Source organism: Hylobates moloch, unplaced genomic scaffold, assembly GCF_009828535.3.
Source record: "Hylobates moloch isolate HMO894 unplaced genomic scaffold, HMol_V3 SCAFFOLD_4, whole genome shotgun sequence".
NCBI classification, from domain to species: Eukaryota; Metazoa; Chordata; class Mammalia; order Primates; family Hylobatidae; genus Hylobates; species Hylobates moloch.
In genome coordinates this window covers 121,483,461-121,496,752 of record NW_026652279.1, presented here as the reverse complement: position 1 = coordinate 121,496,752, position 13,292 = coordinate 121,483,461, and the positions used below count along the sequence as shown (strand labels likewise).

At 40.9% G+C, this 13,292-nt stretch overlaps 1 protein-coding gene across 2 annotated transcripts in view; it reads left to right on the top strand.

Moving 5' to 3' along the window:
* The first annotated feature begins 9,026 nt into the window (after nucleotides 1-9,026).
* The window catches only part of DIAPH3 (diaphanous related formin 3), a 502,965-nt gene continuing 498,699 nt past the window's right edge, over nucleotides 9,027-13,292 (top strand). For both annotated transcript variants that reach the window (XM_032150983.2, XM_058437956.1), the window contains exon 1: nucleotides 9,027-9,309. In XM_032150983.2, the coding sequence (XP_032006874.1) occupies nucleotides 9,130-9,309 (180 nt within the window). In that variant the 5' untranslated portion in view covers nucleotides 9,027-9,129. The remainder of the gene's footprint in view (nucleotides 9,310-13,292) is intronic.

Genomic DNA, 13,292 nt, shown 5'->3' with positions numbered 1-13,292 from the left:
TTTTTCGTTTCACATGGTACCTCATATTGAATAATAAAACAAACAGGTAAAAGCAATGTCAGTTTAAATGTCCCTAGAGGGAGGGTCTAGAATCATACCACATGGATGCTTTTTCCCTCACCTTCTGCAGTGGTCCCTGAAGTACTGGTGTGAAAGCTTAGAGCTCTGAGTATCCCAGTTTGAACGTGTGGGGAATATAATTTAAACTCCTCATTTTGCAGATAAGTAAATTGAGGCAGATTTGTCCTGAGTAAGCATTCACTCCCCCAGTTGTTTTATTATTTGGAAGTTGCCCACATAGTAGAACTAAATCGGGCTTTCTGTCTCAAAGCATTCTACACAAAGAGGCATACCATCCCACTAGAAGATGAGGAGAGAAAGAAAAGCCCAAGCAGAGTCAGGGAGATAATTTTTAGAGAGATGATGAGAGAAATAAGTGAGAAAAGAGTCTCAAGAAGGATACTGTGATCAACAGCAGCAAATAAAGAGGGATCAAAGACTGAGAATGAGGCTCTGGCAGTATAAAATTCTCTGGTGACTTGTGACTGCAGTGTCAGGACAGTGTGCAGGCACAGCTTGATTTCACGAGAAACTGTAAATATTTCAGACATCTCAGCAAAAAGGACGCTAACTTGCCCTTGTAACTGTTGCAACTAATTACACGTTACTCTTTCATGACCCAAATATAAACACCAATACCTTAATCAAAGAAAATTTAGTAAATACTTTTAAGTCTATTGTGTTACAGTGAGTTCAAAGAACAAAACAGAAAGCAAATAATGCACACAAATGGACACCCTAAGGAGAGACGTGGCTACAGACAGGTTTTATGTACATTTGATCTTAAGGAATGTCCACAACACAGCAATTCACCTGACGATAAAAAGAAAAGCATATGTGGTGATGAGACAGAGATATAGATGAAAGAAACAGACAATTTGAAAATCCCTATTGGGCACCACAGAATTCTTATCGTGTATTTTACATTTCTTTTTAGCTTTTTGCTATTGTCGGACAAATTATTTTCCAAGTGACTCAACAAATTATATTTAGGTTTTAGTAATTGTGCTTTAAAGGAATTAAACTGTAATCTTACAAGAGTCTTAATAATTACCTAATTCCTTTTTTCTACTTATTTAATACTGGGAATATGATCTGGTAGTGACATCTAACACTTTCAACTCAACCTTAGTTAAGAATCTCACACTAATAGGAATATTTCTGTTCTGCCTTAAACGGCTCTATCATCTACAAACAGGGGCAGATTAATTTTCTAATCAAAACATTCTGGGAAACTATTAAGCATGACATTAAACTGTGTTATACTAATTACATTCCCTAGGAAGAATTTCTATCTGAACTTAGAGCATAAGACCCTGGAGAAAACTTATCGGAGCACAAATTGCTTTAATGTATTTTAAGAAGAATCACATATCCATATAATAATTTTATAATTTTAATAATTTGGCTTTTTTTTGCCATCTCTTTCTGCTATCATTTTGCTTTTCACATGTATTTTAAATCAACTTGGTTCTCCACAGTGATTCATTATGATGGCAAGATATTTTTGACCTTGTTAAATAGGTTAAAGAACAAAAAGGATTAAAGCCTGTGTGGGTGTATAATATGGTAAAGGCAAGTACTTAGCTCCATTGTGAACACTTGTCCAAAATTAACATTTTACTTTTTACTAGAATACTACTGTCATTGAAGAAAAAGAAATAATCAAACAAAAGTAATTGTGATACAATAAGGGAAAAAAACATCCTTTAGCAGGGCTCAGAAAACATTTTCTGTAAAGGGTTTGATAGCAAATTCTTTAGGCTTTGCAGGCTATGTGATCTCCGTTAAAACTTCTTACCTCTACGTATTGTAGAGCAAAAGCAGCTATAGACAATATATAAAGGAATGGGTGTAGCTAGATTCCGATAACATTTTTTTAACAGAAAATAGCAAATCAAAACCACTTCACACCCATTAGGATAGCTAAATTCAAAAAGTCAGATTTTAAAATATTGTTGATGAGGATGTGGTGAAATTAGAACCCTCACGCACTGCTGGTGAGAATGCAAAATGGCCCAATTCCTCAAATATAGGATTACTGTATGACACAGAAATTCCTCCACTGCATATTGACAAAGATTCTTTCCTTTGACCAAACTTGAGTCAGCCTCCTATGAGTTCCTTCTGACTAGGCTTGACCTTGAGCTTCCCTCTCTGTCCTTGTAGAATCCATATTGAGCAAGAATCCTGCTATGTCAGTGTATCCTCCACCACTGGTATCTTTTTTTTTTTTTTTGAGGCAGAATCTTGCTCTGTCACCCAGGCTGGGGTGCAATGGCACAATCTCAGCTCACCACAACCTCTGCCTTCCAGATTCCAGCAATTCTCCCTGCCTCAGCCTCCCGAGTAGCTGGGACTACAGGCGCCTGCCACTACACCCAGCTAATTTTTTGTATTTTTAGCAGAGATGGGGTTTCACTATGTTGGCCAGGCTGGTCTTGAACTCCTGACCTCGGGCGATCCACCCACCTATGTCTCTCAAAGTGTTGGGATTACAGGCGTGAGCCGCCATGCCCGGCCTGACTGTTTTTATCACTCTGGTCTGTCTTCAACAATAATTCTGTTGAATCGGTTTAGCAAGAATCTCCTTACCCCTGATGTTTCCTCTTGGTAATTTTCCATCCACTGACCCCCCCCACCAACCCAGCTCCTTGGCTATAAATCCCCACTTGATCTTCTTGTATTGGAAGTCAAGCCCAATCTCTCTCCCGCCCTGCAAAACCCCATTGCACTGGTCCCTATGCTTACCTTGATGGCAGCTTCTTGAATAAAGTCCGCCTTACTTTCTTTAACAAGTGTCATGGATAATTTTTTCCTTAACAGTGTATACGTGACAGAAGTAAATACTTAGGTCCACACAAAAAGTTGTACATGAGTATTTGTAGCATCATTATTCAAAATAGCCACAAGGTGGAAATGTCCCAAATGTCCATCAACTGATGAGTGGTTAAGCCAAATCGAAGTGTTATGTCCATATAATGGAATATTACTCAGCCCCTCAGGGATATTTGGCAATGTCTGGGGAAATTCTTAGTTGTCATAACCATGGGTCTGGGTCTGCTACTGGCATCTATTGGGTATAGGCTGGGAATCCTGCTAAACATCCTGCAATGCACAGGACAGCTCCCACACAAACAATTATCCAGCCTCAAATGTCAATGGTGCTGAGGTTGAGAAGCCTTAGTGTAGACACATACGTTACGTGACTATATCAGTGGTTACTTTTGTACCTATTTTGCTTCTTTCCCATGTAACCTTATATTGTTAAACAGCAGCAATCTTAAGACACACAAGCATGTGGAGAGTGTGGAAAGTGCCATGCCACAAATCCTGTAAGACAAGTAACAGCGTTTTATCACTGAGGGTTTGAAATGGAAGATGCAAAGTCAGTGCTGTTGGCAAGATAAGATTCTAATATCCTGTCATTAAGCACAAAATGCTATAAGATTTGTGTTCAGTGAGGTATATTTCTGCTGTAGTCAGATGGTGAAATAATAAAGTTGTGAAATTAAATCAATTAGGCATTGAATTAGACAGGTAACTAAATGGTTCTTCTTTTAATATACTGACCACTTGGAAAGCATGCATGGTAAAAAACTGAATTCTAACCTGAAACTGGAAGAGTGAAATGTTTTCCTGTCTTTTGACTTTCTGTCTCTGCACTACTTTAAGGGAGAGAAGAAAAAGGGATGTGAGAAGAGAGAATAGAAGAAAGTGGAAAGGCAAGGTGGAGGGGAAAGAATATATTTTATTACCCAGAATTAAAAATCAACTTAAAATCATCCTAAAAGGAAATTATTTTATACTTTATTACATAGACTTAATATCTCATTGTGGGCTCAATGCCAATAAACCAAGAATTCGTTGAGGAACAAAATTAAGGGACCTAGTTCTAAAGTGTCTATTTTTCTGTTAATTTGTGTATTGTGTTAAAAATTTAATATGAAGCATTTCCAACAAACAGAAAATAATAATATAGACACCAATATCCCACCACTGAGATTAAAAACATGTTAATATTTTGCTAGATTTACTTCAGATATTTCCCTATTAATAAATAAAACATTTACAGATATTTTAACTGTAAAGTTCCAGCTTTAATTCCTTCCCCTTCTTCCTTTTTTTCTCTCGAAGTAGGTGAAGTTGTTGTGTATAATTCCCTTGTGTTTTCACTGTGTTATAACATGCACTTACATATAACATATTATGTGTACATATACACACATATATATACAATGTTGTTTATATGCTGTTTATATTTTGCGACTTGATTTTTCTGTTTTTGAGATGTATCCATATGTAGGTTTAGATGTTTATTTTATATGTAGTGTGGAATTCCACTGTAACAGCTCTTTCACACTGTAATCTCTTGCTCTTTCCCTGACTGTAGGACAGTTAGGTTACCCACTTTTGCTACTATGAAGTGTTTAGAAAAAACTCTCGGCCGGGCGGTGGCTCACGCTTGTAATCCCAGCACTTTGGGAGTCCGAGGTGGGTGGATCACAAGGTCAAGAGATTGAGACCATCCTGGCCAACATGGTGAAACCGTCTCTAATAAAAATACAAAAAATTAGCTGGACGTGGTGGCGTGCACCTGTAGTCCCAGTTACTTGGGAGGCTGAGGCAGGAGAATTGCTTGAACCCGTGAGGCGGAGGTTGCAGTGAGCCAAGATCACACCACTGGACTCCAGCCTGGCGACACAGTGAGACTCTGTCCCAAAAAAAAAAAAAGAAAAAAGAAAAAAGAAAAAACTCTCAAACTGTTTTTCTTCTGCTCTTACACATCAACAATTAACACAGAAGACTTCTGTGACCCCAAAATATGTAAGGATTTCTCCCCACCAGCAAGCAAGCAGTCAGTTCTCCTGTGGACACCAGCTGAGTGTCTTCCAATTCAGTTCTGATACTACTTATCCAGAGATAGTGTCAGATCCCACAGGTTGAGGGCTCAGTCCTACAAGATTGCGTCCTCCTTCCCATCAATCACAAGTCGGCCTCTAGCACTTTTGATCCACTGGCTTCAAGCAGGGGTTTCCATTATACCTTCTTTGGGCTGGATTAATTTGCTAGAGAGGCAAAAAGAACTCAGGAAACACATTTTCTGGTTTATTATGAAGGAGATTTTAAAGGATATAGATAAATAGCCAGATGATGAGATACCTAGGGTGAGGTCTGGAAGGGCCCTGAATGAGCTTCTATCCCTGTGGAGTTGGAGTGCACCACCCTCCCAGAATGTGGATGAGTTCTTGTTCACCTTCCTGTCAGCCTCCATGTGTTCAGCTCTCTGAACCCTGCTTTTTAAGGGGACTTCATTGGTTGTTCATGATTGAAGCATGGACAATTGTGTCGAAATGTGATTGCACAAAAGGGTATGCTCTAAACCCAGCAAGGCCTGTCTGTTCTGTTCAGATTCTTCCTGGTCTTTCTGTGCAGCCTTCCTTTCTCTAGAGTGTGGGGCAGGACTCTCTCTGGCCTGAGGGTCTTATGACCCACCATCATATTCGATTCCTGTCTTGGGCAGGTGAAAGGAGAGCAGGAGAAGTTCCCAGAGAGAGATTCTGTTCCCTGAGGCCTACTTCTGTGGCCTAAAACATTCTCACATTATAACAAAAGGCTGTAACAAGGGTTATGAGACTTATGAACTAGGAACCATGGGTGAAAATCTCTATCTATCTATATATACATATATAGATAATCATAATATGGCAGAAGTGTTCAAGGAATATCTTTGTAAGTGTATGTTTGGGCTTTTCCAGGGAGACGTCTAGACATGGAATTGCAGGGTCATAGGTACACATACCTTCACCTTTACGAGGTATTACTAAGTTTTTGTCCAAAATGCCTACACCTGTTTTGCACTTCCACTATCTATCTAGGAATTCCCAACTTGGCCCAAACTTGGAAACATGGAACTTTGTGATATTTGCCAATTTAATGAGGGTAAATGACATCTCATTTAAAAAAATTGATTAAGGATAATCACTTCCTTCCCTCAGCTTTCAACAACTTTCTCATATGGTCCGTAAGAGTGAGCCATCAAAAGAAAGGCATTAGTAATTTTCTGGATGTTGACACTGAACAGAAACGATAAAGGAAAGGAATATATTCCTAGATTCCAAGCTTTTCCAGGCCTTTTTTTTCACCTTCAACTTTTTACCAGCCCTGCACACTAGGCCTGGCACAAGGTAGCATTTCCATGACTGTTGACTCACTGGGTTGTATCATCTCGCTGGGTGATCAAAATGAGGGTCAGTGCATGCTGTTATGAGGTTTAAATATGTTGTGGGCACACATATAAAATGTACTTTAAAAAACATAAAACTTATACAAAGGTATTTTCACTAGTACGCTGAAGTTCCAGTGCATTTCTATGAGAAAAAATTCAGCGTGCTGTACGTAAACTTGAAAACTAATTATCATGGCTCCTGTTTACTTATATTTAGTACCTTCTATGTGGCAAAGACATGAGAAAGAAAGGAGCAGTCCCTGACATCAGGGAACTAGTTTGACACTTATAGCTAAGCCTCAGTGTTTTTAGAAACTGGCCTGACACTCATAGCTAGGCCATGTTGTTCTGATGAACAGCATCTCACAGAACAGCAATATCAGACGGGGTCACTCTGTGACCATGATGAAGTGAGACAAAACAAGACCACTTCCATGTTTTGTCTAAGCACAGACAATAACAAGGTCAGTGTGCAAATCAGAAAATATCAATGTTAAATAAATTCATGGGAAATGATTATAGACTAACCTTAGTTTTGGACTAATCTGCTGCACTAGGCTCCGGCAGATCAGACCAAAGCAGAATGGTCCCTCATGCGTATTGCCACATAATCAAACTCAACTCTGAAACCGGCCAGTTTTCCAAAAAGCAGGAAATTCAGAGCACCCAATCAGAAGGGGCCAAGTTTATCTGAGCTGGTATGTTAAGAAAGTTCCCCTCCGTTTTAACCCTATAAGGAAAGTAACTTTGAAACAACCCATCTGCTTCTCATTCCTTATTTCTGTTCTCTAGCTTTTTTCTGCTTATAAAGCCAACCTCCTCTGCTTAGCTCATTGGAACACTGATTCTATTTTAGAGAATGAAGTTTTGCCTATTCTGGAATTGCAAATAAAAGCCAATTAGATCTTTAAAGTAAATTTGTTTTGTCTTTCGAAATCAAACGTCCCCCTCTCTCCATGATATGGATGACTAATGCTTCTTTGTCAGTTACAGCTTTAGGCTTGTCTTTTAGCTTGCCATCCTCCTAGATAAGATAATCACTGAACTGTCTCCACTTCCTGAAAGCACCTAATCTTGAGCAACCCTTCCCACCTCTTTCCACGGAGTCTTTCCCAAATCATCTAATCAAAGCCCAGATCCTTTAAGTGCTTTCTAATACCATTTACCTAAGACACTCCATGGCTCCCCATAGTGCATGTTCTCCCTCCCTGAGTAATAATCCCAACTTGTTCAACTACAGTATTCCTGTAGGAGCATTGACAAAACTCTAAGGGCTTTACATATGCTATGTTATTTAGGCCTGAAAATGCCCCTCTTTCATAGGTATTAGTGTAATTAGCCCCCTTTTGTAGACGAAGCAGCAAAGAAAGTTAAACGTCATCTCCGGTACGAAATAGCTAGTAAATGGCAGGAATAAAATCTGTTTCTGGGTCTGTCATCAAGACATAAGGAACTACTTGTAGTTCTCCAGACCTTGCTGTTCTCCTGTAAGTTTCCCTAAAGATTATTTGCTCTTTGAGGACAGAGCTGTAGAGTCTGGCACAGTAAAACAAATATTAAAAAAGAAAAGCTGTAGCGTGAAGACTTACTGAGAACTAAGGCTCATTTTTGAACCTCTGTGCCAATCTCCTCAGAGTACCTAGAGTTGTTTCTTGTACCAAAATCAATACTGCATGTTTCCGAGTCTTGGCCTACACCACCTCCATATGACCAGAAGATAGATATCTTAAAGGAATAGTTCCAAGGAAAAGCTCATTTTTAAAGAGGGCATATTGATGTGTTGAGAAAAAGGTGTTGGCCTTGTAGCTCGACCTTGGATTTACACAACAAACTCTTTTGCATGGTTTCAGTTCAAGGCGCTTTGTTATGTGACCTTAAAGTTTCTTCACCTCTATGCTCTCTTGGCCTTGCTCCTGCCTGGAATGGAATGCCTTTTAAATGAATGCCCCGCCACTGTTTCCTGCCTAGTGAAAACCTATGCAGCCTTCCTTTTACCTTTCCAGATCCACTCCTTCAGATTTAATAACTTCCCTTTTTGTTCTCAAGGAACTTCTAAAACAACTGCTATAGACATTTACATTCCTTGGTTAATTGTGTTAGGGTTTGCGAACCACAGGAGACTGTGAGCTCCTGAAGGGCTCAGCCTAGCCTAGCTCTGTCTGATTTTGGGTGGATCCCTCTGCCACCCCAGAGCGAGCACTTAGGCAGGAAATATGTCCAGAAGGCTTCCTTTTGGAGCGTCGTGGGCCGCGTCGTTTCGTCCTGCCTAGTACCCCTTCCAGCACCGTACCCAGTCCCAGAACTACTTTTTCCAGCCCCAGACGTGCAAGGAGAGGGCTAGCAGATGGTCAGATGGTTTTATATTCCAGCGCTACTCAAATGGTGGCGCAGGGCCTGTCTCGCCCGCCTTCCAGTTCTGCTGGAAACCTATCTGCAAATCCAAAGAAATCCAGGCCGATGACTTCCTCCACGGTCTCCGGCGCTTCTCCAACTCTGACGCCACTCTGTGCCCTTAAGGTGAGCGGCCTAGACAGCCAGAAGGGTTGAGCGGCTGCATAGACAGGCTGCACGGCCAATCATATTTCGCGATGCCCGGAAGGGGCGGTGCCTCAGCAAGTCATTGATCCGGCGGCGCGGGATTGGCCAGTCCCGGGCCGACACGGGTGGCGGGAGTTTTCAGATGTGTTGGCTGCGGCCCCGACTTCAGCGGTTGGGCTAGGCTGTGCTGACTGTTTGGGTGGCGGGCCGCGGGAGACAAACCCGTTGCCGATCCCTCAGCTTCCCGCTTGCAGCTTGCTGAGTGGCCACCTTCTTTCCGGTTCCCGGAGCTGCGGGGAAAGATGGAACGGCACCGGCCGCGGCTGCACCACCCGGCCCAAGGCTCAGCCGCTGGGACTCCCTACCCTTCCTCAGCCTCACTCCGCGGCTGCCGGGAAAGCAAGATGCCGCGCAGGAAGGGCCCCCAGCACCCTCCGCCGCCCGGTGGCCCCGAGGAGCCTGGGGAGAAACGCCCCAAGTTTGTAAGTGTCGCCTGGAGCTAGGGTGGGGCCGCTCCCGCCCCGCCGTAGGGCTGACTGCCGAGGGTGGGCCCACAAGAACTTGGGGACCAAATTTTATTCTAGAGACCCAGAGGTGCCAAACATCATAGATTGACAACGACCGGGTCTAGTTGTAGTTGGATCCTGTGACAAATGCCCAGATCTTTGTGTTGCCCCCAAATTTCTTAAGGCTGATGTGAAAAGCAGTTCAAATGTGTATATGTATTGACGTCATCTAGGTGGACATTGCATTTTTTAAGTCGAAGTTCTCCCTTCTTCCCTAGTGTAAGAGAGTATAAGATATATCAAAGTGAACTTTTAGGTGACAGTATTTTTTTTCTGCTTATTATTTTAATAAGAACTTTTAATTACGTATAAGAACTTTTAAGGTAGATACAATTTTCCAAGTTGAAACAGCTCGTTTTAAAACTTGACGGGTGGTGTGGTCACTGCTAAAGAATGTTTTGCTCAGCTTGGAAAGAATTCTAAATATTTGAAACTTGCTATTCTGGTTTGCTTGTCTTTAACACTTAAGGAAAGTGTCATGATTAACACCTTGTCTTTTCGTTGGTGTCAACTAGTGAAAGTATAGGCAATGATGATTATTTTGGGGGGTATGTGTGTAAATAAATCACATAGAGGGTTGATAGATTTGGGATGAGTCCAACAGAATTGAAATTTCACATTGACCACTCCACCATTTTCCTTAGGAATATGGAAAAACTGTGTGTGTGTGTGTGTGTGTGTGTGTGTGTGTGTGTGTGTGTGAGAGAGAGAGATAGTACAGCATTTGCCTTATGTGGGCAAGTAAAAATTGTGAGAAATTTAAGTCATGATTCACAAATTAAGGGAATAATGGTTTGTGAACCAGTTGCTAACTATAACATTTAGTTAAAAATAATAGTTGAATAAGACTGAGAGCCCATATTCTGATACATGAGATATATCAGAATACTGAAAATGAGGAACAGCATGGATTAATTGAAAATGAGGAACAGCATAGATTAATTATGCCAAATTAAGTATCAAAATGGTCATAGGAATAGTGACATTTTGCAGAAGGATCACATATGGACTTGATCATTATCTTGACAAATCTGAAGAATGAATAGGACAGAGTTAACTTCCCAATGAAAGATTTTTGCCTAATGTGAGAAGAATCCACTGAGGCAATGACCTCTTATTTTATTTTGTTTTAACTTCTGTGGTCCAGAATACAGGAAGTGTTATTTTCTGTGACTCATTCCCAGCAAGGAGGTCATGAAAACAGGATCTAAATTAGTATTTATGTTAAGTTTCATTGAAGGATTTGATCATTTGGTTTCCAGTCTCTGTGCCGTTTTTCATTCTTATGTATGTCACATTGACCATCTCAGCATGCCATTTGTTAAAAGGATTCTCATAAAGATGAAATGACATCTAAAAGATAACACTCTTAAGCTGTAAAGGTAAAACACATCTAAAACACTGTATTTTTGGGTGGAAGTCTGATATGAACCATGACTTCCAGTTAATTTAGAGGTAATTTGGACTCTTGGTACTTTGAAGCTAATTTAGATTCTTGCTTATATGGTAATTTCTTTAGTTATATCTTCCAGTTCATTAATTTTGTTATCAGCTATGTCTAATCTGCTACTTTTCTGAATATTTGATTTTAGCAATTATTTTTTATTTTAATAAGTTCCATTTGCTTATTTTTCAAATCTGCCTGGGCATTCTTGATAGTCCTTTGTTTCTTATTCATTTATTTCTTTAGACATTTCCTACTTGGTTGTTCTTATTCTTTGTTTGACAGTTCTGCTGTTTGCAACCTGGGCTGTCTACATTGACTCAGATTCATGATGGCTTGCTCTGTTTCTTGTGCGTATTTATCTTTGTAAGCTCATTGCTTTATCTTCACCTGTAGGATTCCAGGGATGCTTTTCTTTGGAGAGAGTTTGAGTTTGTCTGCCAGGAGCCTGGGCATGCTACTGATTTTGGACCACCTTCCTGTTGAACTGGAAATCTTAAGATGGGCAGAAGTTCCAGGCACAGCTCTACTCTGTTCCTGTCCTAAAGTTCAGTATCCCAGTCTCAAGGCTGCTTCCTGAGCAGCTCTTCCCTGTTTGCCTACCTTTCACTGCTCTTGATTGCACACCAGTAACTCTTGTTTTTTGGATGGAGCGGGAGGGATCTTTGAGACCATCAAATTTCCCAGCAATGCCTCAGAAAGTAATTGTACTTGCAGGTGTCAAGTCAGTCACTGTTCTTGCAGATGTCAAGTCAGTTCTTGGCTTTTTCTTGATTGGATGAAGTGACGTTATCCTAAATCTTTTCAGGTCACTCAGTCATTATTCGAGCCTGGGGCAGCTGTTTTTGATTGGAACAAGTAATATGGATTGGTGATGTGATAGATAGGAAAAATTTAGGTGGCCAGTGTTTTGCACACTTCTGCAAAGCAGCAAACGAGTAGTGGAATGGAGTGGTAGACTGGTCACTCCCTCTTGTCTTAGTGTAAGAAAGCAGGAGCTCTGGTACCCGCTGAAATCTTGTTTTACTTTGAGTCCTGATAAAGTAGGCACATTCTTGTTTTCTACCAAATGTATAGTTGCGGGCTTCAAGTCACTTTTGAGTTGGGTAAAAGAGTTTGTAGCTTAGATATCTCTTCCCATAGATAAGTATAAATAGTAGAAATTAGTCTATTGTAATTGTGTGATACTTTGGCTGTGCTATGAATCAGTTGACTTTGGGATGCTTGTGAATTAACCAACTTGGTCTCATTTGAAAATATCTTAAGCCGTGAGCATTGAGATGGTAGGGATAGCTACTGGGGCATAGAAGAGAGACGGAGGAGGCTGAGAGGACAGGGCAAGTATCTGGGTGGAGACTTTGTGAAGGCAGATAAAATTCCGCAGGAATTAAACTTGAAACCTGCCCTAGGGCCACACTCTTAATACCTGGACCTGAGCCCTATATCCTTTGTAGAACAGAACAGTTGTCCTACAGATTGTGGAAAGCCTTTCAGTAATACCTGTTTCTCATTACTCTTAGCAACACACAGGTAGTGGTGGCAGAGCAGAACATGTGGCTTCTAGAAGTGTGCATCTCTAGGATGTAGGTCAGTCCATTCAAAGGGAGCCTGTAAATTAGTGGTCCAAGTTAATGAAGGAGTTCTTTTTAATTAGGAGAGTCCTCTAAAAGTTCTCACAGACTTCAGTGTAAATCATCTAATCGTTTCCATCGAATAGATTGTTAATTATTGATTGATTATGTCATTGTAGTACCTTCAGTGTCGGTTTTGAGATTTTTCTTTTCTTTTTTTGAGACGGAGTCTTGCTCTGTCTCCCAGGCTGGAGTGCAGAGCCGTGATCTCGGCTCACTGCAAGCTCCGCCTCTCGGGTTCATGCCATTCTCCTGCCTCAGCCTCCCAAGTAGCTGGGACTACAGGCGCCCGCCGCAACGCCCGGCTAATTTTTTGTATTTTTAGTAGAGACAGGGTTAACCGTGTTAACCAGGATGGTCTCCATCTCCTGACCTCGTGATGCGCCTGCCTCGGCTTCCCGAAGTGCTGGGATCAGAGGCGTGAGCCACCGCTTCCGGCTGGTTTTGAGATTTTTCACCTTGTCCTTTAATTTCTGTATATTTACCATGTTTGGGCATTGATAGTAATACTAGTTAACCTTTCTGAGTGAGCCAAGCACTGTTCTAGGTGCGTTGTAATTGTCAATTCCTTTAATTCTTAGAACGACCTTGTGAGGTAGGTAGTATTATTAACCTTGTTTGCCATAGGAGGAAACCAAAGTACACAGAGATTAAGCTGCCTAAAATCACACAGCTGCCAGTTCATGAGGCTGAGATTTGAACCTCGGCAAGCTGGCTTCAGAGTATTCTTTCTTTCTTTCTTTCTTTCTTTCTTTCTTTCTTTCTTTCTTTCTTTCTTTCTTTCTTTCTTTCTTTCTTTCTTTCTTTTCTTTTTCTTTTCTTTT